This window comes from Gnatocerus cornutus, chromosome 6 (assembly GCF_029298725.1).
Source record: "Gnatocerus cornutus isolate USDA-ARS CGAHR chromosome 6, icGnaCorn1.1, whole genome shotgun sequence".
NCBI classification, from domain to species: Eukaryota; Metazoa; Arthropoda; class Insecta; order Coleoptera; family Tenebrionidae; genus Gnatocerus; species Gnatocerus cornutus.
This window is the reverse complement of record NC_142238.1, coordinates 13,726,666-13,751,326: the sequence shown is the minus strand read 5'-3', so window position 1 is coordinate 13,751,326 and position 24,661 is coordinate 13,726,666. Positions and strand designations below refer to the sequence as shown.

Genomic DNA, 24,661 nt, shown 5'->3' with positions numbered 1-24,661 from the left:
TGGCCGAGGCGCTAGCCGAGGCCAGAAAGAAGGCGAGGGCAAAATGACACTTTTTGGCCGTGATACAAGATTTTTTAGGCGACATCATTAAATTTACTAGTTAATTAATTTTTACTTATGATTTATTGATTTAATCATTTATAACAACTGAACAATTGGAAATATTTATGAATTCTTTAGAAAAGTTCATATTTTTATTATTTACATTTGCAGTTTCGGCATGTGTAGCTTCACAATTTGTATGAATTAGGTTTGATGTGCTTTTTGATGTTGTTGCGACAGCACTGCTGTCCATGTTCATTTTCAATAATTCAACACGTCTTTGTTGCACTTTACAGCAGTTTGTCGATTTGATTTTACCCAATTAATTACAAAATTGAGGGTAATATCGGTATCTTGATGTAATATGCAAAACTATGGATAGATGGCGCCACCATAGATCGGCCGAAAATGTTTGCGGCCAGAAAAGACTCACTTTTAGGCCGCTTTTAAGGCCTAAAAATTGTATTTTTAGTTTAAGTCGCCTAAAAAATGCGTTTTTTTAAAGTTTAACATAAGTTTTATAATTTTTTTTCTTTTTAAACTTCTATGTACATTAATTAACCACCAAACGAAACAATTTGTAATAATTTAAAAAATATATATATATTTAAGAATATACATATATTTTACCGATTTTTACTTTTATAATTAAGTTTTATAATTTTTTTTCTTTTTCAACTTCTATGTACATTAATTAACCACTCAAACGAAACAATTTTTAATAATTTCCAAAAAAAAGATATTTAAGAATATATATTTTACCGATTTTTAGTAAAATATGAAAATCAAGATTGAAAAAAAATTCAGAACCAATCTTCCAAAACCATCCATAGTTTCGTGAATTGGTTGGCAACAAAATCATTGTTGACCAGTGTAATAGTAAAAAAAACTCGACACAGCCTGAAGGGCACATGCATCTTTAACAAAATCTTCGATGTTTACGTTTTCGAGCTGACGATGTCTAAAATTATGGTGTTCACGTTAGCCCGTATTCACGTTATCGCGAGTCTACTATTTGTGGTTTTTAACTTTTATAAATTAGTTTTCGTTGTCACAGGACTTCTTAAAATATATTTTATGTTTTATTTTGTTGTATGTTTTTTGAGAATGACATTTTTTATTACATTAACAAATTAGCTTTTTTTTGCCAATTCTTTTTACAAGTTTGCTTTTTATGACGTCCGCTTAATGTGACCATATTTTCATTCCCCTTCGCCGTCATTATAACGGGATTCTACTGTACTCATTGGATTTCTAGGTTTGTTGATTATAACGATAACCGACGTGAACGACTCTCCGCCTTCATTCCTGGCCCCGTGGACGCCCTCCAACCCATTTTACACTCTTGAGCTCAAAGAAGAACAGCCCGTAGGTACCGTCGTCGCAAGGTACCAAGCCAACGACGAAGATTCTGACATTGCTGCCTACGCCATGATCCCGGAAAGCGAGCACTTCCAGATCAACAACGGCACGGGGATCATCCAAATCAAGAAACAGATCGACTTCGAAGACACCCAAGAGCTCTCTTTCAAAATCTTCGCGTTTGATAGTGGCGTCCCTCAACTCAACGCTTCCGCCACCGTTCACGTGCGCATGGTAAACATCAACGATAACGATCCCGTTTTTTCTGTCTCGGCGTACAACGCCACCGTTAACGAGAACTCTCCCAACGGTACGTTCGTGACGCGTGTCAAAGCTGCCGACGCTGATTCCGGAGATTTCGGGAAAGTAAAGTATGCGCTCACCGGAGAACACAGTGGGAATTTCGAAATCGAGGAGGATTCCGGAGTTATCACAGTGGCGAATTCCGGGTTCTTGGACCATGAGGTGATTCAAGATGTTGTGGTGCAAGTTGTGGCGAGTGATGGTGCGCCGCATAATTTAAAGCGGTCGGTCACGGTGCCGGTTAACTTGAAAATATTGGACGTTAATGACAATAAGCCGAAATTTAATCAGAGTGAGTACAACGTCACGGTAATAGAAAACGTGAGGCTCAACCCGCCGGTTCCATTGTTGCAAGTTAATGCCACTGATGAAGATTCGGGGATTAATGGGAATATACATTACGAAATTATTGGGGGGAACGACAACGGTAAGATTTAATATCAACATTTTTTGTAATATAGAGTTAATTGCCAGCGTAAGCATCTTACATTTTAATCACTCTTAAAGTAAATGAGAGTGCCGTCTTTAGCTTTACAATGTGTTAAAATTTGAAACGTCTGCTCCGATTCTCTCGTATTTATTGTCTCTCCATAAAATCCGCCATGAAATTCTTCTCTTGCTCCGTCCCATTGTGAGCTCCGATGAAAACATCCGAAGAAGGTGATTGCCCCATAATTCCCGTAATTGAAAATCCAGACGACCGTTAAAATTCGCGATGAATTATTCCAATCCAGTGCACATCCGATCGCTGATCCCGCTACATCACAACAAAGCCACTTTTTACTTTATGACCACTCTTTACTTTTCAGACATATTCTTATTGGGGGTAGAGACCGGTATTTTGTACCCCCACAAGCCTCTTCTCGGTCAAAACCGCGAGTTTCATCTGACTATTGAAGCTCGTGATGGAGGCGGAAACGGTCAACTCTTTGATCGTGCTGTTATCAACGTGGAAGTGTTGAACGTTAACGAGCATCGACCCGAATTTATTATGCCATTTCTGCCGAATGCAACAGTTGAGATCACAGAGGTAGTTCCGAATTTCTAGCTTAACATCAGTTTTATTTGTATGTGTTTAGAACGCAGCTGTTGCTAACTATCTAGTCATGACGGTAAAAGCAACGGACAAGGATGAGAACGAGAATGGGAGAATTACGTATCATCTAAAAGTTGATGGACAGGATGTTCAGGAAACTGATGAGTTTGCTATTGACGCTAATACTGGCGAATTGAGGAGCAAGAAGTTTTTGGACAGGGAGGAACAAGGCAAATATGAGGTAATTATATTCAAATATTTTGTCGGTGCAAAAAACCTTTTGTTAGTAATGTGCGAAACCGAATTTTATTGATTATAATTGACGGTTTTAACGGGTGCATAATAAACATCAACTGCAAGCGCACTTCATTAAATTTCAATTGCGTACATTTGGTTATTGTTGATTTTCTGTGCATAAATTTATTGGTTAATTTATAGAGCTGTGTCAATATTTAGAAAATTAGTTGACGACCAATAAAAGTTAAATAGAGAAATTGCGTTGAATTGCGTTTAATTTGCAGTTTCCAACTAACGTCAGTGCATTTCTGCATGCTTTAACGCAATCACATTTACATGTTTAGTTTCACGTACATTTAGTTAAATATTTCGCTCAATTTTCAGCTTATTTTGGTGGCCAAAGACCATGGCTCTCCCAAATGGTTTGAAACTCTCCGGTATTTGACCATTTTGTTGGTGGACACGAACGACAACCGCCCGGAGTTTCCGGACTCGCAGTCAACCAATCCCTATCACTTTTACGTAACAGAAAACGAAAGCAGTGGGACCAGAATTGGTGCGGATCTGTTGGAAAAATCGATGTATTAACTGTTTTTTTTAGGACAAGTTAAAGCCCTCGACCGCGATGAAGGAAACCACGCCAAAGTCTATTACTATTTTTTGAGAGGTAACGAAAACGGGGACTTTCGTTTGGACAAAATCGACGGTTATCTCTACACCAACAAATCCTTCGATCGTGAAGATAGAGACGAATACCGTTTATATATTCTTGCTAACAACGATCCTGATTTTTATCTGTCTCCTGAGGACAAAGAAAAATTAGACGATGACGAAGTGATGCACGATAGCAGCATAGCGAAAGTTAGAGTGACTGTTAACGATATCAACGACAATATTCCTATCTTTGAGCAGTCAGTTTATTACACCGCTGTTAATGCCATGGCTAACATTAACGATTTTGTTACGAATGTGACTGCGTTTGATCCTGATTTGGGGCCTAACGGCTCTTTGACCTACTACATAAAAGCTTCTAATTTGTACAAATACGGATCAAACAAAAGTTCCGGATCGATTATTCCTTCGCCTTTCAACATTACAGAGAGGGGAGAAATATCCACTGCTACTTATCTTGCCGAGAATAACCAGCACAGATTCGTTATCGATATAATTGCCAGAGAAAACGCTTTTCCAGAGAGGGTGGCCTATACGCAAGTTCATGTAAGATCTTTCGGGGATTCTATAAGACACTAATCTAAAAATGTTTAGGTTTGGATTTTTGAACCGGAGCAACTTATCAGGGTTATTTTATCGCGACCTTCCGAAGAAGTTACAAGAGAACGAGATGAAATCATCGCTGAACTGAGCAATGCTACGGAAAGTTTAGTGATAATTGACGAAATTCGGTATCATACTGATGATAACGGATACAAGAATGAAGACTGGTAAGTAGAGTAAACGCGGAATGATATTCCCATTGAAAAATAAAACTGATAAGCGATAATTACGTCGATTTCTGGTGTTACGAAACAATCGGATAAACACAAAATCAATAGAAAATTGATTGTAACGCTGACGCACAATTCAGAATTTCAAAATTTGCGAGTGATGGAATTATCCATTGACAATAATAAGTACACATGATCTTGAAAATCACTCACAGATTGTAACTTTAAGAAAGATAAGAGTTTTAAGAGCGGTAAGATAACTGCATAGACATGTTTTAACGAGTTACATTGTTTTTCTTAAGTGTCTTTAATTTCAAAAGTAAGATAAAATTTCGGGGCTTTACCGTAAAATGAAAAGTATAAAAATTATTGTCCTGAACAATAATTCTAGTTTCTATGCCAATTTTAAGTTATAGAATTTGTTTGAAACTATTTTAATCCAATAAAAACAAACGTAATTTAATTTCGTTGATGGATGGAGACTATGAAATTTTGATAAACATAATCCGACGCATTCATTTCAAATATTTTGAGTTTTCCTCTAAATAAATTAGAACACTGTAACTAATTTGATTAGCTTTCAGTTTGGTTTGTCCAATTTTGTTGCAATAAGCTAAAAGGTGTCACTAAATTTTAATGAAATTCATTGTTAAAAACCGTTTGCAGGTCTGACATGTACATCCTGGTCGTGGACCCTCGCACGCAGACAATTCTCCCAGTTCCCGACGTCCTAAAAATCATCGATTCAAAATACGACTTCCTGAAAGACTACTACGCCGGTTTCGCCATCGAAAACGTCCTCCCAGCTTTTGTAATGGAAAAGGAGGAATCGTTCGATCCTGCGTTGGCAGCACTCATTGCTTTACTCATCGTTCTTTTTGTTGGTGTAATCACATTTGTCATCGTTTGTTGTTGTTTGAGGCACTGGGTTATTTCGCCTACAGATCTGAAAAAGAAGGACGCTTTGATAAAAAAGGCAATCATTGACGACCTGAATACCACCGAAAATCCCTTGTGGATAGAACAGTAAGTGTAGAATGGGTAAAATATTTGCTTTGTTTTATCGATTTTCGGTGACAGGAAGCTGAAGATTTATGAAGAACAAGAGTTGACGATGCAAGTTTTTAACGAACCTGAGCAGAACGTGGGGAGGAGGAACAGCGATGACTTTGTTCCCGTAAGAAAACCCTCAACTAATTAATTTTAATAAGATTTTTAATTATTGATTCACAGGACGACAACACTTATGCGACTATTCAACATCCCAATCGCAGAGGCTCCGCTCACATCGCTTCCAGATCTTTGGCTGATGATTTAGCCGACTACGCCACGTTATCGGGACTTCCTCACCAAACGGATAGTTCTCACAGCTCGTTAAGAGGAGCTCCTAATGTAAGAAATCCACGGTTCTTTTCAAACTCTTCAGATTTGTTATTACAGTACTACGAAGCCGCGATGGGCTTCCAAGGTTCAACATTCCAAGTTCCGGAGCGAATCAGTGATACTGATTACGACTCCTACAGAACACGATTGAAAGGTTCCGAATTTACCATTAATCGGGAAGGACAACCCGAATACGTTGCCGAACTGATTTAATTTTAAGATGACGAGATGCCTTTGTGTGACTAGTGAAAGTGACAATAGTGATTTAGAAAAGAACTGCTGTGTAAATATTTGTCATTTGGTTCGTTTTTTTCACTTGCATCAGTGGTTCTTTCTAAATCGACAGACAGTTTTCTACTTTAGGAAAAGTGATAATAAATGAAAATTATGTATTGTTACCTGAATACTTAAAGGCAAGACCTATGTGACATAATTTTGTATTTCTATCTCATTTTGATAGTGTGATCCGTTTTGTATGATATTATGACTAGAAGATCGAGGGCCATATCAGTTTTTATTTAATCTAATTTAATGATATTTTAGCTTAGTTTGACTTTATTTATTTTTTTACTGTAATTACTGACGAATAAATTGTATAGATTTGTACATAAATCTTTATGTATTGAACGACATCATTTTATTACGCACCTAAAAACAGATAATTCTGGAAAACTACCTCTTATCTTCACTCTCGTAAATAGTTTTATTTTTTATATAGGTGACGGACAGTTTTATCCGTTATCAAATCACGCAACACGGAAAATATATTTATTTCTTGAAAACAGTATGAATAAAAACTATATAACTCATCTATAAAAGTTAGAAGATAAAAGAACTATTTTAAAAAAGTAAAAGTGTATAAATACTCGATATTGTACTTAAAACTACCTCAAATCTCAATTTGAGTTAGAGTCTACACCATTGGAGTTCTTAACGAGGTTGACTGCTCTCAGTTGCACTTTTATTTTCGGAATCTCAAGTGCCGACTTTGGAACCTCTGGAGCCACCGATAAAGATTGTGCAACGTTATCCTACAACAAACAATAGAACTTAAGAATTCGCACTGATTAGAACAGACATTGAAAAATTTAGATAAGGATATTTGAAACTAATAGAACCAATGAAGCTTCCAGAATTAAAAAATATACTTACCAATAACTCTGAGATGAAATTATTTAGTTGTTTAAGCAATAGTGTAAAATGGTGCGCCTGATATTTGAGAGTTGAGACGAGAGCTCGTTGAACCCCATCCATATGGACACTCTAAGAAATTAAAGCAAATCACTAACAGTCTCAACAACTATTTTGCAAGTGAAAGCAACCAACGATAATCAAGTGAATTCTCAAAGCGTTATATAATATGTGCGAAGCTTTGGTTCTATTAGTATTCGGTTTCTACAAATAAAACTACTTTTTTGAGAGCTTTCAGAGTTAGTAGTCTTATTTTGGTGTCCTACCCTTGCACGTACCTTCACCATAGAATCAGCCACTTGTACGAACTTAGAAACTGGCCCCAGAACCTTGTTTGTGATATTTTTCGGCACCTTACTTATAAATCCACTGGTATAATTAATGAGGTGGACAAGTCTCCGAGCAGATTCTCGGGTTAAAAGCACAATCAGTTGCTCGAGATTCTCTGGACGAGCTTGATTTTCTGGTTCGTCTTTACTAAGACTGTGCCAAAGCTCTATTCCTTTAGCCAGAGCCAGTTTCGGATCTGTTGCGATCTAAAATCAAATCAAAATTAACACACCGAAGCTTTCGTGAATCAAAACGGACCAACTCAGCCACGTAAATCAGAACGTGGATGGCCTCAGCACTCTGCTCTTTCAAAGCTTTGGCTTCTGCTAAAGTGCGCATGGTGAGGCGCCGTTGCAGCTTTCCAGAAAAGCGCCCAACGTGGTGGATGGTTTGAATCGCACGATTTGCATTGGCGTCGGTTTTATCCTCAGGCTCTAAAATCTCAATTTAGTTTATGCTTGTCTACTGAAAGCTTTTACCGAGGATTTGATTATCGTACACAGCAGCTGGGAGATATTTGTCCACGTATTTATCAGCGACGTCTAAAGCTCCGTCTAAAGTATCAGCAGCAAAAGCTGTGTACTTGCTCTGGAGGACGGTGTTTCCAATCTGTTTGACTGAATCTGCTCTCTTCAAAACGGGCTTTACGATTTTACTGCCCACATCAGTGACGTACTGTTTTGTATTCCAGTAAATCTGCAACGCAACAGTTATAGTTTTAGAATTTCTTTAGAAAAAATACCATTTCTGGTGGCAACCCAATTGATGGTACTTTTTGCTCCACGATATCTAAGCTCTTGCACAAAATCTTGTCAATAGAAGAAATGGGAGCTTCGAACAGAGCTATGGTTGGTAGAGCCGTTCCCACTGCCACTTGGAAGGAAGACTCAGCTTGTTGCAAAGTCCAATAAAGGAGATTATTCGATTTCTGCGAAAAAATTGTAGTACCTGACTTCCTCGAACTGTATTTACCTTGATTTTGTTGTACACATTTTCAGCGATGTGCCAACCAGATTCCACAATGGGTAGATTGGTAATTCGGTTAACAGATTCGAGATTTTGAATCTTGAAGGGCCTTTTCTTTACCTGTTGCGGTGACGCCACTGCAAAAATATTATTCAAATGAGTGGAAAATAGTAGAAAAACATTTCAAAATTTGTTTTGATCGGTTTCGTAATCTCTAAAATTAAAAAAATGCGTTGCACTTATTGATTAATTGATTATCTATTATTTGGCGTCACCTAACTTCAATTTGAACAAAGAATCGCGACGTATCTTGTGACCTCTCTAGAGTAATTCGCAATTAACAGTTTGTTGACACGTTTGGGCAGTCTTATATTTTGCTAATTACCGAAATATAAACAAGAATAATGAGACCAATTTTGCATTCATTACGCTAAATTTGATAAAAGGAGAATTTGAAGAATTTGCGGATCTAGAACAAGGATCGTGTCAAAAAAATAAAAACACGTTTTGAGATAATAATTCGGCTTTTTACAGACAAACCGGATCAAGAGTTCATCTTCTGGTGATTCAACTCTCTAATTTTTTATTCATAGTTAATTATATCCTGTTTTGTCTTATCTTATGCCGTACTTTGAGACTATTTATATGGAGATAAAAATATGTGTTATTGGTTATTGTAGAAGCGCAAGAGCTTTTTTTGTAACTTTCCTGCAATTTTTGTCTAGGTGGATCGAATAAAATCGATTTTTATCCCACAGATTTTTTTACAAATAAAAACTAATCGTTATCAATAGCTTAAAAATACTCGTGAGATCATAATATTATTGAAAACAGGTGCATAGTTGGGTTATCAGGCTTATGCCTATTGTTAAATTAATTAATTAAGATCAGATTATTAATGAATTTTAACGATAAGAAAAAATCTGCAGGTACTTACTCTTTCAGTTGTCTGAAGAAGTGTTCACTTACAACTGATAATTACTTCTTCATCTCGTGTTTATCCGTGAAACCCACGTGATACGTTAAGACCTTATAACCTTAGATACTCTTTGTACAACCTTAGATAAGACCGTCAAATATTGGAAATATATTTCCAATTTTTTGGTAAAGGGCGTCTTCATTTTTATGCGACGTAATGATTATGATATCGATTTTTATCGCACACTTAAGACCTATGAGGGGGTCTAAACTTAGATTAATTGTTCTTAGAATTACAGTAACTTTTGTATAATACGACAACAGATTTATAAAATCGATTAAACTACTTGTGGTAATCAGATTACGTATAAATAAAAGTAGAGATAACTGTACCGAGTTTGGTAAATTGTTAGTTTTGTGCACCTGTTCAGTCAATTCTCGATAAAAAAATTCTACAATCGAGAGTTTTTGAAAATGCCACCACTGGTTTTACTCTTTTTGGGTCTTTTTTCCACCGGTAAGTCAGCTTGGTAAAAATTCCAAAAAAAACGCCCTTTTTTCAGTCGCGTCGTTTGAATTCCAGGACTGTGGAAAATCCGGAGTCAAATTTGGCGATTCTTCGGAATCTCCTCTAAAAATCGACATAGACGAATCCAATAATGGAGACAGAGTCTGTTTCGTGAAGTTAACTGGAGGTAAAATTAACCATCAATGAGTTTTCACAAAACTATTTTAATTTAGTTGAAGGGCAGCTTTTGTACGAGGTTTCTAGCGATCTTTCAGTTCCGGTAACTGTAGAAAAGGAGGATGGTCCTGATGATCAAACTTTTTATTTAACGATTAATCGTGTCGATTTTGAAGTTCTTACGACGACGAAAACAGTTTCCATCGATGTGCTGGAGGAAGAAAATGGTGTCACTTCAAAAAAGAGTATTGTTCTAACAGTCATCAATCTTGATGACGAATATCCGACATTGATCATCATTGACTGTGACATGAACGTAAATTTTAGATATTTTTGGGTCTATTTCATGTTTTTACAATGTTTTTAGGAGGGAACGAAAATCAAAATTGATAATAATCCGTGCGAATTTGAGATTCATGATCCTGATGGCTTTCTAGATAAAATGGAATTTTCAGTTTTGCCAGGAAAGCGGCAAAAGGTCAGATTTTAACATTCTGTTGTCTTGAGGCTTATAATTTTTTCAATCTTTAGCACGAAGAAAAAATTTTTGAATTGGGATATAAAACTGTGCCTAAACCTACTGAAAAAACTGCTTCCGTGTTTCTATATTTGCAAGAGGGCCAACTGTTGGATTACGATGACACAAATTTTTACGGTTTTCCCATATCAGTGAAGGTATGAAAATTCTAAGATTTTCCGTCTCTATAAAATGCATGTTTAGGACAGCGGAAATCACAAAGACCAGGAATCTGTCTTAGTTGTAGTAAACGAACTTCCTATTAAATTACCACAATGGGTCGAACCTTTCAGCACAACTGTTGTAATAACTGAAGAACAAAAAGAGGTGTTTATTGTTTTGAAACATTCGCGAATTTTAATACTACGTTTTTTAGGAAATGCAAGTTGCGGCTGTCGATGGAAACAGGGATCTCCATAATCCAATTGTTTACGCAATTGAAAATCAAAGTAAAATCCCTTTGAACTTTTTTTATAAACTAAGAATTTCTCTTCTAGGTTTAGACTGTGTCAGCATTGATAGGGCAACAGGCTTGATCACCATAGATCCTATTGACAGAGATGTAGACTCTACGGATCAGGTCACTTTTACAGTGAAGGCTTGTTTGGAAATTATTCCAACTTCTTGCACAAAAGCGGGCGTAACTCTTATCGTTGAAGATATTGATGACAATTTAGCACTAATAACATCTCCAAGCATCCCAAAGGGCACTAAACAAATTAATATAACAGTTGATGAAGGCGCGACGGACTTAGGACTAAGAATTTTTGCCGCTGATATAGATTTGGTATGATTTGGTATATTGATGGGCGTCTTTTAATAGAGCTTTACAGGCGGATAATGCACTTTATATGATCAATCTAATACCGGCGGTTACATTTGATTATACAACAGCTTTTTCGCCGAGTAATTTGCGAGGATATCATACGACAATATTCTTTTTAAATGTTACTGATCCAGGAAAATTGGATTTTGATGATCCACCGTGGCAAACTATCACATTTCAGGTAATATTTGAAGTATTTAGACTTACATCAATAGAATTTTATAAATACTTATAGAATCTGATCGTAATTTATAAATTCTGCTTCCAGATTCAAACGGTTGGAGTTCACGATGCTACAATGACTGACAGTGTAGATGTAGTGATAAACTTAGTAGATATAAACGACGAAGTTCCCATTTTTGACCAAAATGAGTATGCAGTCACAATCCCAGAAACCACACCGAAGGGAGATTTTCTAACAAGAATTCAAGCCACCGATAAAGACGCCGAAGATGCTAATTTAAAGTACTGTAGTTAATCTCTTGTACGAGCTCAAAACACCTCTTTTGTAGTCACCACCTCAAGGGACTATTTGCTGAAGCGACATTAACAATCGAAGAGTTCGGTGGCGATATAACAGTTAACACCGATGGCGCTTTTGACTACGAGAAACAACAAGAAGTGATTGTTGACATTATCGCAGTTGATGCAGTTGGCCATACGTCTACGGCTCAATTGACAATTTTAATTACCGATGTCAATGATGAAAGTCCCGTTTTGCGAGTGGTAAGAGCAACTTTAACGTTGTAAGGTTTGTTGATTCGTGTTGTAGCCGTACGCCGTGTCTATTGAAGAAAACCAAGAAGATGGTGTTGTAATTGGAAGCATTTCTGCTATTGATATTGATACGATCCCGTATTTGGAATTTTCGATCAATTGGGATGAATCCTACGCCACCAAAAACGCCGCACGTCTTTCTGATGATGACTTCAAAAAATTCGTTGAAAAGTAAGTCGCTGGTTATTAGAAAGCAACAATAAATTGAAGATTTTAGTTTTATTCAAATTGAAACAATTCGCGATGATGCGACAAATAATTCAATTACTGGTAATTTAAAAATTAGTGAAATTACCAAAGACAACACTCCAGATTTCGAGCTCTTCGACAGCGTGTACTTATTAGTGGTGGTAACCGATCGGTTGACAGTAGTAGGAGAAGACACCGATTCTGGTATGTTCTGAGTCTCACTATTGGTGTACCAACTCTTTTTTTTAGTCCTGATTGAAATTAACATAAATGATGTCAATGATAATCCTCCTGTCTTTGTCCATGATACGGAAACCATGAAACGCTCCGTGTTGGAAAATTCAGAGGATGGAACAGTTATCACGTCAGTTTCAGCAACGGATGCCGATATTGGAACTGTTCTTGACTACACGATCAAGTGAATAAGGAAATTTTGCTGGGGTCCTCATCTTTTTTGTGTTTTCTAGAAGCGCCGATGGCGACACACCTTTGTGGGTCACTATCGACAACGAGGGTCTTGTCACTGTTAATTTACCGAAAGACAAAAAACTTGACTGTGATGATCCTCCACTATATGATCTGAAATATGTAGTTACAGCCAGTGATGGGCTTCATGAAACTTCGGCCACTGTAAGTAAGGACGGTTGCACACTAGGACCATAACTGACTTTTTGCAGATAACTATTGACATTATCGATGAAAATGATAATATTCCGACTGTCAAAGTTGAGTCGACGCACATACCAGAACTTGAAAATGGAGACACATCCCAGAATGGTAAACTTATGGTCATAGAACTACATACTGAAGACAATGATAGAGACGGTGAGAACAAAAAAATTTTTCTGAAGTCTAATGAAGTTGTTTCAGATGCGTACCACACAGTTTCATGCTCATTCTCTCTTGCCACATCTCCAGAAGTAACGAGTAGATTTAAAATGGTTAATAATACCATCATATTGAATTTGGATGACAATGTGAATCTCGATCGAGAGGAAATCGAGTTGTTACCATTTGAGACTCTTTGCGTGGATAATCCAAAGGCTGAAGGTGCAGGAGTGTCGAATGTGGCGAATCCTCCAGCAGTGGCTAGTATTACTTTGGACGATATTAATGACAACGCGCCTACCATCAAGGACACTAATTCCACTATAGTGAAAGAAAATGTCCAAAAAGTACGTTTTACTTAAAGTACGAAACAATTCTTACAGAGTTTTAGGGTGTGATTTCAACTCTACAAGGCGAAGACTTAGATATTGGTGACAATGGTGTTATTGCGTCAGCCGAAATTACAAACCTCACAAGGTTGTACCAAAAAGGCGACCAAAGAACTATAAGTGTATATTCCTCAGAGTTCTTCACATTTGAGGTAGTAGAGAATAACCAACTCAACTTGACCTTAAATAAAGACAATTTGAGAGACCATTACGGTTACTTAGAATTAACAGTAAAGGTAAGGTTTTTCCGCTAATAGACTCGTTTCTAAAGTCTTTTGACAGTTGACGGACAAAGGAAACCCTCCGTTGAGCAACGAAGTTTTGGTAGGTATAACCGTCCAGAAGTATAATTTTGAGCCTTTGGTATTTACAAGTCCTGTAGCCGACAAGATTTACTTGCTACCGGTAATTAACTGAACATTTTTTTTTTGTAATTGTAAAATCTCTACATTTTGAACATTTTTAGAACCAAACATTGAATTCTTCTCTCATTACAATTAATGGTAGTCCCTTACCGAACTTTGTCGCAACTGATCAACAAGACGGTAAATACATCACTGAGATTACCATTGTTGACGATAAAAAAATATTTAAAATAAAGTATAATGCAAATTACGAAGGGCAGCTACAAGTTGTAACAACTGAGTTCCCAGAGACACATTATTCAGTACGTGCATGTATCTTTAGTATCTTGTCTTATAAATAATTCTAGCTCACTATCCAAGCTTCTCACGCTGAAGATCTTGAACAAACGGTGGTGAAAACTGTCGATGTCTATTTCTTTGACCCAAATTCATTTTCTCCTGTTTTTGAACATCACGAGCTTAGTTTCTACGTCGAGGAGCACATAACTGACGTTACTTTTTATCAAATTGAAAGAGCACAGTACACTGATGGAAAAGATTTGCCTCTATCCATTTATTACTTGCTAGAAGAAGGCGATGATAAGCTCTTCAGTGTGGACCCAGAAACTGGACTAATATCACTATTAAAACCTTTGGATTATAAAGTACAAAGAGAATACAAACTTGTGATACAAGCATCAAGTTCTCGAACACTCAAACCTACTTCTTCTGATGATGCTAAATTTACTCTCACGATTAAAGTAAGAATGGCACAGTTTTCAGAATATTTTCAATTGTAGTTTTTTAGGTAATTGATGCAAACGACAATGCACCTCAGTTCGACAAGGACAATTATAGTGGTGTTATAGAGAAAAATGGTGGATGTCCAAATGCACTGATGAACACGTTAGTTACAGTCCACGTAAGAAATCAGTGATAATATTCTCTTATAAAATTTTTGGTTCTAGGCTTCTGACATTGATACAACAAGTGAAGGTCGATTAGGATACGCAATTACTTCGATTAATGCATCAAACCCTATTCTCGCAACGTTAGTAAATCCACTTTATATCGACAATGACGGTAACATTAAATTAAATTTCCAAACGATGCCTATGTATAGTGGATTTTTCACTTTAACTGTGTCCGTTACTGATGAGGGTGGTAAGTTAATATCAGAATTACTTTCAATTTTGCATTTTAATTTAAATATTGTCAGACTTGTCTGATACAACTGAGGTAAAAATTGAGCTGGTCGATCCTTCAACTTCGAACATATTTAGCTTTGCGAATGACGCTGCCACTGTTGAGAGTTCCAAAGAAGAGGTAAGCACTTTACACTAATTCTTTAAATTTCTTCTTATATTTTTTAGATTAAACGGATTCTGAACGAGAACTTCTCTGAAAATGTTGTCAGTATTGGAACTCCAATATCCGATGACGAAGAAACGAGTTTACCGATTTCTTTCTTCAATGAAATAAAGGATGAGGATGAAGTGTTAACAAAGTAAGTGAACGGTATTACTTTTGATATTATAACTAATTAAAATTTTCAGGAGTAATTTTAGATTCTTTAGTAAGCTTAAGGCAGATTTCGCAAAGGTGGGATTGACATTGACAAGTTTTGATCCTGAACAGGATTCTTCTTAAAGATTTATTTTATTCAAAGTATTAAATTGTTTGATGTTATGTTGTTGTTCTTTACTTATAATAAATGAGTTTTGTATTAATCTCTTATTAGTTTATTGTTTAAAAATTTTAAGAACCTAAGAACAAGCAATGATAAAAAACCTGAACTGCGTCTAAATATTTGAAAATTGATTGATTACGTTCACTATTGTGTTTTCTTCATTTTCTCTTATACTTATCAATTATTATCATTGATAGTATTTTTATACTTGCACTTATTCACTTAAGAATTGATTTATCAAAGCTTCGGGCAAATTTCTCGCACTAAGATATCAATCAAAATTCTTTAGAATAGAGATAATATTCGTCATGATCTATTTTTTAATCATTTTATAGTAGGTATTTTGAAGGCAGCTTGTTACAACTGCAGTTTAAAATTTTTGGCACAAAATTAATAAAGAACACTAGTGAGCAAATTTTGAACGAAATTTGTACCGGAGCAGTGGAAAATCATTATTTCTTAAGTAAAATTTTTTCATGATTCTGAATTCAAAGCCCGTTTTCTCTCATCAGTTCAGAACTCTTTTTGAGAACACCACATGTTTGTTTTTTTTTAGTTATGCTTAATTACATTATTACAACGAAATTATAAAATACTTCGATGAAAAGATATTTAAAAGAAAAATGGCCTAAAGAGATAAAATAGTTTTTATCCAAAAAGCACTAATAAAGTAGTCTTTATTTACTCATTTGAGACAGATAAAGTACTTTATTATTCTCTAGAAGCCATAAGAAAAAGTATGCTACATTTCCATGACAACAAGGCACGCATGGCTTTCTAAATGCTAAAAATTTGCCACTGCTGTCATTTCTGTCAATTCTTTTAATGCTTTAATTGCAACCAACAGAGGCTTTAGATAAAGTCTAGTATTACATTCGAGTGTAAGGGCAAATTATTCACTCCAAACATCTTATTCTCTCGATCTACGATCTCGATTGTCAAGACATTTTTTAAAAAAACTGAACGGATTTTAATTTTTTTATCTTTATTTGGCATGGAATTCCTCTTTAATGTGATCCGTTATAATAAAGATTTAGATCTCTGTTTTCTAAGGCGGAGTTAGTATTTCTTGCCATTTAGAAGTCGCTTGACAAAGAATATGAAGCAATTTTATTACAAATAAAAATGGGATGGTCTAAAATTTGGGAAATTGAAACATTAAACGAAAAGGTATAAAGTTTGCAAAGAATATAGGAATGCATATAAAAAATATATTTAAAGGAAATACAAAAAAAAACACGTAACATTCAAATGTTTAGAACAAAGAAAAAACAAAAACTCAACATTTTATGAACTCAAATAATAGTAAATCCAATAATAAATTTCAAAGATCCAATAAACTAATTAAATTCAATCAATGAATTTAATTCTAAAATGTTAATTTCTGAGTTGAATTAGCAAGGAAACCTCTAAGGACCATTTATCTTTTTGTGACTAATTTTCCAGAAACTTTAACCTTGGATCGAAAAGGTATCCAAAAGATCGTAAATATTTGTGAACACTCACTCTAAAATCCTTTTTTATCTTATCATTTTACTATTTTTGCTCTAAGAAAAATGTATGTAAAATTCCAAGACGTTTGAATCACCGGTCAAATTGTCAACACTGACGACCGCTTCTTGTGCAAGCACAGAGAACAGATCACAACATTTCAATTTCCTTTCTCTGTTACAGTGTTGTCTTTAAAAGTGAAGATGTTATCACATCCGTTTCATCTTAACTGTCAGACAAAAACAATAACAAGATGATATCTACATATTGTTTTTAAATCATAACGATTTAAAAAACAATTTTGGAATGAACGTGAAATCTGCATAGACCTTTAACGCGTAATCTTATCTAAAAGCTTTTAAATTCGTAAAAAATTACCGATATGAAATAAAATAAAATTAAAAATGAAATAAGGAATACTTTAAGAAAAGGTGAACAGTTGAACTAAATCTGCAATCTTTGCACAGGAGTCAACTTTAAAATTTAATGCTTATAAAATTTCTAGTGATAATAATTTAATTTGAATACAATGCTTTAGGAATCTCCATTATCAGTTTTATCTAATCGCGATCATTAAAAATAATAATGAAAATCACTTCGAGATCAATATTAAAACATATCAGTTTCAGCAGCGCGAAGTGATAGGTATTTGTGCTCTATTGACTGATGCCAGTTTTGTGGCAAAAAACTAATTATTCGTGGTTGGTAAGTTGGAGTGTTATCCTATTTTTTTAATGACTGTACTGCCGCTAGTGACGGTTTTTGGTCGTTAATCTAAACAGCAAAACGAAGACGTCTCAACGAATAAAATTAATTTAAGTCAAAAGTGAAACATGCATAAGTACTTAAATGTGAAGTATTGAAAATTTCTGATAAAAATATTGATAAGCAAAACACTTCATTTGTGCTGTGGGATTATATTTCTATTAAAAGTATTGAAGCTACGCAAAATTATTAAGGCGGTATAATTTTAATTTAGCTAGTTTTAGCGTGTGATTCAAAATTTTGACAAACTGAGATAAAATGATCAATTCTGTTCAAGTGTTTCAGTGACATTATCGGTATTGTTGTGGGGCCCGTTTTATTTCATGTTCAATTTCAGATAACCTTTTCAAGATGAAATTATCATTCTTGATTTTTCTGGGACTGCTTTCCGCAGGTGAGATTTTGATTAACGTCCCAGTGATCGAAATTCATTGAGTTTTTTGTAGTGCTGCCATTTAAATTAGAAGACCCTGAAGTGGATGGCGTAGAATTTATTTCCGATGGGTCATCAACTACCACAATCAATGTAGATGAAGACAATGATGGACCTAATTTTAGATTTGTTTTAATATCGGATGGTACGACTTGAATTTTCAGAAATTTTTCTAAAATAATTTAAACCAGTTCAAGGGGAACTTACCTTCGAAATTAGCGCTGATTCTCAGACCAAAACTAGATTAGATGTCCAAAAAGAACCAGTGTCAGATAACTCTCTATATCTCACGGCAAATCGTCTTGATTATGAAGCAATGGGAGGCATCAAATCCATTGCCATAGACGTGATGGTGGAAAATAATCCAACGACTAGACAAATGATTGTCATGAGTATCATTAACTTAGACGATGAGAGCCCTACGTTTAGCGCAACCCCTTGCGCAATGGAGGTAAAATAACTCAAGTTTTAATTTCTTAATCAATTTTTTGGTAGGAAAACGCAGTTTACACTGCGAAAAACAGCCCATGCGAATGCACCATCTCTGACCCTGACGGATTTCTTGACACAATGGTCTTTACCATCGAAGCTGGAACAAAAGTTAGTTTTTATTGACATCGTTATTACAAAAATTAACTTTTTTTGTAGAACGAAGACCAAGTTTTTGAATTAGCATACAAAGAAACACCGGCTCATGAAGGTGTGTACGAATCTCCGGTATATCTGGTATTAAAAGAAGGCATAACTTTGGATTACGAAACTATCACTTATTACAATTTTCACGTAGCGGCACATGTATGTTTTTATATTGAATTTTCTTCTTAAAAATTAACGTTTTTTTTAGGATAACGCGAATCATCCAACAATTCCTATCGAAGAGGTACCTGTTATTGTCCAAGTCATTGATTTACCTGACACGCCCCCTGTTTGGGACAGCACTTTCAAATCAGTTATAAATATTGTCGAAAAAACAGTTACTGTACGAATTGGTTAGTATACATTAGTTAATCTTGTCTAAACATAATTTTTGTAGAAAATTCAAGTTTCTGCGGCAGTTGTCGGATTTGACGACTTGGAAATTGGTTACACGATCACATCTTCAAGTAAACTGTGGGATTGCTTTACCAATGAAATTGCAATAAGTTTATTTTAGGTCTTCCTGACAGAGTCATTGTGGATAAAACCGGACTTGTTACTATCAAAGAAATTGACAGAGATACGGAATTAACTGGGACTAATAATCAAGCTTCTTATTCCATCAGAGCTTACCAAGTAGTAGATGAAACTTTATACCTCGAGGGAAATGTTACTCTTCTTGTTGAAGATATTGATGACAATGTAGCCGAAATCACATCGGTCGACATCCAAACTGTTGATGGAAAAAAACTAATTGATATAACAGTTGATGAGCGCGTGTTGGATCTAGGACTAGCAAAATTAACGGCAAATGATATCGATTTTGTAAGATTACACGTTGTAAACTTCTTCAATAATTTTACGCCCACAGGGAGAACATGCGACTTACACTGTTGTAATAGAATCGGGCAGTGCAGATTATGATTACACGCAACCTTTTAGAGTCATCCCACCAAGTGCGTATGCAGAGACGGACATTTCCGTGGCTGTTATGAATCCAGATCAGCTGGATTTTGAAACAGAAGGTTGGGCAGTTATCAATTTTCGGGTAAATTTGTTATTAATGGTCCGATGCAGAAGTTATTTCTCTTTTTAGCTTTTAACTATTGGAATTTACAATGAGTCAATGATAGATGAAGTGGATGTACGTATCAACTTAAACGATATCAACGACGAACTACCCATTTTTGATCCAGAGGAATACAGCGCTACACTTCCTGAAAATGTGACGATGGATTATGTGGTGACGTTTATCCAAGCAACTGACAAAGATGCGGAGGATGCTAATTTGCCGTAAGCAATATTTGTTGTTTTCTTCTGCTCTAAACGTTAGTTTTGTAGACATCACCTTCAAGGAACGTTAGCTAATTCAATTCTAAAAATAAAGGAATATGGAGGAGATATTTCAACCATAGTCGAAAACGCTTTCGATTATGAGAAGCAGACAGAAGTAATTATTCAGATTATGGCAATAGATGCAGCTGAACACAAAGCTTCAGCTCAATTAACAATCATAGTTACGGATGTAAATGATGAAAATCCCGTCCTTCATGTGGTAAGAACTTCATTAGTCTTCGTCTTTTCTTGCATTTTTGTATTTTGTAGACCACTGTGGACTCAATTGAAGAAAACCAAAAGGATGGAGCGGAAATTCCGTCAACCATTACAGCCACCGACATTGATACTAAACCGTATTTAAATTTTTCTATTAACTGGGAGAAATCCTACGCTACCAAAAATTCTCTACGTCTGAATCAAACAGTTTTTGATCAGTATCTTGGTTGGGTAATAGTCGAAACCATTCGTGATGAAGAAACTGATAACTCAGTTACCGCGAAGTTAATAGTCAGCGAGCTGGTGAAAGACAACACTCCAGACTTTGAAGTTTTTGATAGCATGTACATCAATTTAGTCGTAACTGATTTGCGCACTGAAGTTGATGGAGCATGGGATAATGATGGTACGATTTTTGCATCTCACGTTTAAATCGCAATGTTTTCTTTTAGCAATGATTGTAATCAGCATAATTGACATTAACGATAATCCTCCAGTTTTTGCTGATGACACTGAAACTACAAAACGAACTGTTATAGAAAATTCAGTTGATGATACCGTCATTACAGCTGTTTTTGCAACTGACGCTGATGTGGGAACGCAACTTAACTATTCAATCAAGTAAGGAAGTCAAATCAGATATGATCCGCAACTGGGTTTCAATTTCTAGGGCTCACGATGACTCACCTTTATGGGTGGATATTGATGGGACGGGCACTATTTTTGTTCATTTGCCAGAGGATACAGACCTGGATTGTGATGACCCACCGCGGGATTACCTAAAATATGAAGTTACAGCTCATGATGGAGACCCGACACACGACGCTTCGGCTATTGTAAGTCTTGTTTCTGGTGGGAAAAATATACCAATGCCATTGTTATAGATAACTATTAGTATTATCGATCAAAATGAAAATGCTCCTACCATGGATGACCCAGAACCTTATCACCTACTGGAACTTGAAAACGGAGACATGTCTCATAATGGAGACACCATTCTAGAATTAGATCCCCGTGACATAGACAGAGATGGTAGTTTTCCAGTTAGTTAATTCAATTCTAATCAGAATTTTTTCAGTGCCGTACCATACAGTAGCTTGCACCTTTGGTCCTTCAACAACATCGGCAATAACGAGCAGATTTAAATTTTTTGAAGATAAGATCATTCAACTCGACTTAGCTGAGGGCGTGAATCTCGACCGAGAAGAAATGGACACGTATTCATTTGAACTTAACTGCAAAGACGATCCCACTAGCCAAGGTAGTACTTAAACAATCATGTTAAAAAACATGTTAAAAATTGAATTTAGGTTCGGTTTCCAACCCTATTAATCCACCACCAAAAATCACGATCATACTAGACGATATTAATGATAATCCGCCGACGATAATCGATACGGAGTCAACCGTGGTCACCGAAAACGCGAAAAAAGTTCGTACTTAGATATCACTATCGCGATTCTAAATTTTTTTTTCAGGGAGTCATTGCAACTCTTCAAGGTCAAGACAAAGACATCGGAGATAATGGTCTCATCGGCGTTGCGGAGATTCAGGAAATAACAAGATATCCAATAAGTAAAGACGATGAAGATTCGAAAGAAACACTGTCTAATGATGTGCTCGGTCTTAACGTAATTGAAGACAACAAAATCGAGCTCGACCTAAATAAAGACAATTTGGATGGTTTATACGGTTATCTAGTCTTAAACATTGCCGTAAGATTATGTTAATCAGTCTTAGCTGTAATTAAACTTATTTTCTCTTCAGTTAACTGACAAAGGAACGCCTTCTTTGAGCAGCACGGTGGATGTTACTATAACCGTGACGAAGTACAATTTCCAGGCTCCAAAATTCGTAGGCGATTACTATGACAGTCCAATCTACTTGCAAGATGTACGGGTGTATTTATACCGATTGTAATTCTCATATTATAATTGTAGATTCAAACGCCAAATTCTGCTCTAATGACATGGGATGGTTTGACCCCATTGCCTAACATCAAAGCGACAGATCAACAAAACGGTAAATTTCTCATTAGATTCGATCTCGAAGACGGACTTGACATTTTCAAAATTGCCAACGCTGGAAATTCCGAGGGCATTCTTCAAGTAGTTACCGATACTTTCGAACGCAAACAATACAACGTAACTAGACATGTTTGTATAACTAACTCTAATTGAGTACAATTCCAGTTGAAGGTCATCGCTTCTTTACCTGACAGCACTGAAGGAAATGCCGCCACAAGTACAACGAAAACAATCAGCGTGAACTTCTTTGATAAAAGCACTACTGATCCTACTTTTAAGACACTTGATGAAACAACGCAATGTGAAGAGAATGTTGAAGATTGGTATCAGGATATAGACCCAGCTAGCTACAGCGACGTTGCTCCTGATGGACTAAAAATCTACTATCTTCTAGCGGAAGGAGACAAGTCTTGGTTTAGTGTGAATCAAACTACTGGACGATTGAGTATCTTGCAACCGTTTGATTACGAAGAACAAACGACTTATACAGTCATCATTCAAGCGTCTAACTCGCCAAGTTTAAAACAAGACGCTGTTAAAGAAACTAGACTTACTATTACCATTAACGTGAGTTTTTCAACGTTTTCAATTATTCAGCTAAATGAAGTTTTAGGTGATTGACGTAAACGACAACGATCCTATATTTGACAGCCACGATTATTCAGGAATTTTGGTCACCACTGATACAAACCACGGCGACAACGCAATTGTTACTGTTGAGGTGTGTTAACTAGAAATATGAATTAAAGAAATGCTAACTGAATTGTTAAAGGCAACGGACGTTGATACAACGAGTCAGGGACATCTAACTTACGCAATCACTTCATATACTGCATCTGATCCTTCCATACAATCAGTAAAGGAGCCATTCTTAATGGGTAACAAAACTGGTAGAATCACTTTGAATCCGACTTTCAAACCGACACGATCTCTCAAAGGTTTCTTTACTCTGAAGGTGATTGTTTGCGATGAAGATTGTAAGTTATCACATCAAACTTTGTAGTCTTTCTATTTTTGATATTCCCAGGTCTGAATGATAACGCAACTGTTATAATTTACCTCGTCACGGAAACTAATTTGGTTGAATTTAGTTTCGGGAATGATCTAACTACTGTTCAAAACGCAACCGAGCAGGTGAGAAATCTTCTTACCAAACAAGAAACTAACACTTTTTGTAGATTAAGAGCGTTTTGGATGACAAGTTTCCGGACTACAACACCAACGTCCAAAGCCCTACAGCCGGAGAATCAGATGAGATCAACATTGTAAGAACCAACTCCCCCACTTACTTCTTGAATAAAAAGTCACACGAGCCTGTGGATGCTCAAGACATCAAAAGGTAAAAAAAATAAGAAAGAAGAAAAGGATCCACGTTTGAATTTTACAGAGAGGTGGTCAACGTCGACTTCTTCAACAAACTTAAGTCTGCTTTTGCCAATGTGGGCTTGACATTGCTGAGTTTCAATCCGGATAACACAACCACTGAGAATATAGAAGCGACATTGAAGGCGTGGTTGATTGGAGTCTCCGTCGTCTTGGGAGCTTTGTGCTTGATTCTTCTCATTGCTTTCGTTTTAAAGACGAGATCGTGAGTTTCAACGCGTTTAATTCTTCTTATATAATTATGATTTTAGCTTGAACCAACGCATCGATAAATTGTCTAACACCAAGTTTGGTTCACAAGAATCGGGACTTAATAGAACTGGAGTTGCTGCTCCTACGACGAATAAACATGCGGTTGAAGGATCAAATCCTGTTTATAATAACGAAGTCGACACCAAAGACATTGATAGGAGAAGGTAAATTTTTTTGATAAAAAACGATTTTTTTCTGAGTTTATTTTAGTGTGACGAGTGGAGATTCGGATTTGATTGGAGTTGAGGATGACGACAAATTTAATTATGGTGACGGCGATGAGTATGATGCTGCTAGTTAAATTTTGTTGCTGTTGTTAATTTATATTTATGTAAATATTGTTATTGTAGTCTAGTTTGTACATATTTTTTATCAGTAAATACATAATATTTTATTTTAACTTTAATTAACATTAAAAGACGAGTATATTTGACAAAAAAATTAGTTTTTGGAATTCATACTATTATCATTTGTGCAGATTAATATCCGTAATGTCTATTTTAAAAGCCGGATAATAATTTAGAAGGTTTTATCTTATCTGTACACCAAAAACCATGAAAAACACTTAGATATGTTTTTTAATCAAAAATTTTCTGAATCATGTTGGAGTCTGATAAAAATTAATCATATCGATATGTTGAGATAAAACTGATCCACTAAAG

The 24,661-nt window shown here is 35.8% G+C and overlaps 3 protein-coding genes across 6 annotated transcripts in view; 2 read left to right on the top strand and 1 right to left on the bottom strand.

The window, feature by feature from the left end:
- The window catches only part of Cad87A (cadherin 87A), a 64,558-nt gene extending 58,123 nt beyond the window's left edge, over positions 1-6,435 (top strand). For all 4 annotated transcript variants that reach the window (XM_088039367.1, XM_088039368.1, XM_088039364.1 and 1 more), the window contains 10 exons: positions 1,301-2,134; positions 2,517-2,737; positions 2,787-2,984; positions 3,365-3,536; positions 3,582-4,198; positions 4,247-4,422; positions 5,092-5,451; positions 5,506-5,602; positions 5,659-5,817; positions 5,866-6,435. In XM_088039367.1, the coding sequence (XP_087895493.1) occupies positions 1,301-2,134; positions 2,517-2,737; positions 2,787-2,984; positions 3,365-3,536; positions 3,582-4,198; positions 4,247-4,422; positions 5,092-5,451; positions 5,506-5,602; positions 5,659-5,817; positions 5,866-6,021 (2,990 nt within the window). In that variant the 3' untranslated portion in view covers positions 6,022-6,435. The remainder of the gene's footprint in view (positions 1-1,300; positions 2,135-2,516; positions 2,738-2,786; positions 2,985-3,364; positions 3,537-3,581; positions 4,199-4,246; positions 4,423-5,091; positions 5,452-5,505; positions 5,603-5,658; positions 5,818-5,865) is intronic.
- Positions 6,436-6,562: 127 nt separating this feature from the next.
- On the bottom strand, positions 6,563-9,341 carry LOC148173163 (lipid storage droplets surface-binding protein 1-like). Its single transcript, XM_088039369.1, has 8 exons — positions 9,233-9,341; positions 8,302-8,432; positions 8,072-8,257; positions 7,809-8,025; positions 7,588-7,763; positions 7,278-7,535; positions 6,961-7,071; positions 6,563-6,839 (listed from the first exon to the last, which is right to left on the bottom strand). Coding segments are annotated over exons 1-8 (1,215 nt in total). The 5' UTR covers positions 9,234-9,341; the 3' UTR covers positions 6,563-6,704.
- A 226-nt stretch (positions 9,342-9,567) lies between these two features.
- On the top strand, positions 9,568-24,393 carry LOC148173162 (protocadherin Fat 4-like). Its single transcript, XM_088039841.1, has 71 exons — positions 9,568-9,730; positions 9,777-9,908; positions 9,955-10,214; positions 10,266-10,376; positions 10,430-10,573; positions 10,620-10,742; positions 10,792-10,864; positions 10,913-11,202; positions 11,249-11,422; positions 11,510-11,706; positions 11,754-11,967; positions 12,014-12,189; positions 12,236-12,411; positions 12,457-12,625; positions 12,675-12,837; positions 12,885-13,032; positions 13,078-13,382; positions 13,427-13,660; positions 13,707-13,829; positions 13,891-14,091; positions 14,137-14,529; positions 14,577-14,690; positions 14,737-14,932; positions 14,988-15,094; positions 15,142-15,275; positions 15,325-15,417; positions 15,510-15,566; positions 15,656-15,718; positions 15,794-15,921; positions 15,989-15,998; positions 16,104-16,221; positions 16,315-16,395; positions 16,539-16,628; positions 16,718-16,763; positions 16,857-16,942; positions 17,011-17,016; positions 17,087-17,180; positions 17,305-17,315; positions 17,364-17,380; positions 17,488-17,629; positions 17,660-17,717; positions 17,792-17,858; positions 18,000-18,010; positions 18,052-18,108; positions 18,161-18,292; positions 18,339-18,598; positions 18,643-18,747; positions 18,796-18,942; positions 18,992-19,126; positions 19,181-19,250; positions 19,301-19,608; positions 19,655-19,831; positions 19,880-20,076; positions 20,125-20,338; positions 20,389-20,743; positions 20,790-20,958; positions 21,008-21,173; positions 21,222-21,369; positions 21,416-21,598; positions 21,648-21,769; positions 21,816-22,052; positions 22,105-22,230; positions 22,278-22,481; positions 22,530-22,931; positions 22,978-23,085; positions 23,137-23,341; positions 23,392-23,498; positions 23,543-23,703; positions 23,752-23,952; positions 23,999-24,163; positions 24,210-24,393. The coding sequence occupies exons 1-71, from the start codon at positions 9,688-9,690 to the stop codon at positions 24,298-24,300; spliced, it is 10,530 nt and encodes a 3,509-aa protein (XP_087895967.1). The 5' UTR covers positions 9,568-9,687; the 3' UTR covers positions 24,301-24,393.
- The last annotated feature ends 268 nt before the right edge of the window (positions 24,394-24,661 follow it).

Excerpts from the sequence above, each read along its gene's own strand:
- LOC148173162 (XM_088039841.1), top strand. The coding sequence starts at position 9,688 with ATGCCACCACTGGTTTTACTCTTTTTGGGTCTTTTTTCCACCG. Across the intron at positions 11,707-11,753 it reads GCCGAAGATGCTAATTTAAA|TCACCACCTCAAGGGACTAT; the intron begins GTACTGTAGTTA and ends CCTCTTTTGTAG. Across the intron at positions 22,932-22,977 it reads GACTTACTATTACCATTAAC|GTGATTGACGTAAACGACAA; the intron begins GTGAGTTTTTCA and ends ATGAAGTTTTAG.
- LOC148173163 (XM_088039369.1), bottom strand. Across the intron at positions 8,026-8,071 it reads TTGGGTTGCCACCAGAAATG|ATTTACTGGAATACAAAACA; the intron begins GTATTTTTTCTA and ends GTTGCGTTGCAG. Across the intron at positions 7,764-7,808 it reads GTACGATAATCAAATCCTCG|AGCCTGAGGATAAAACCGAC; the intron begins GTAAAAGCTTTC and ends TTGAGATTTTAG.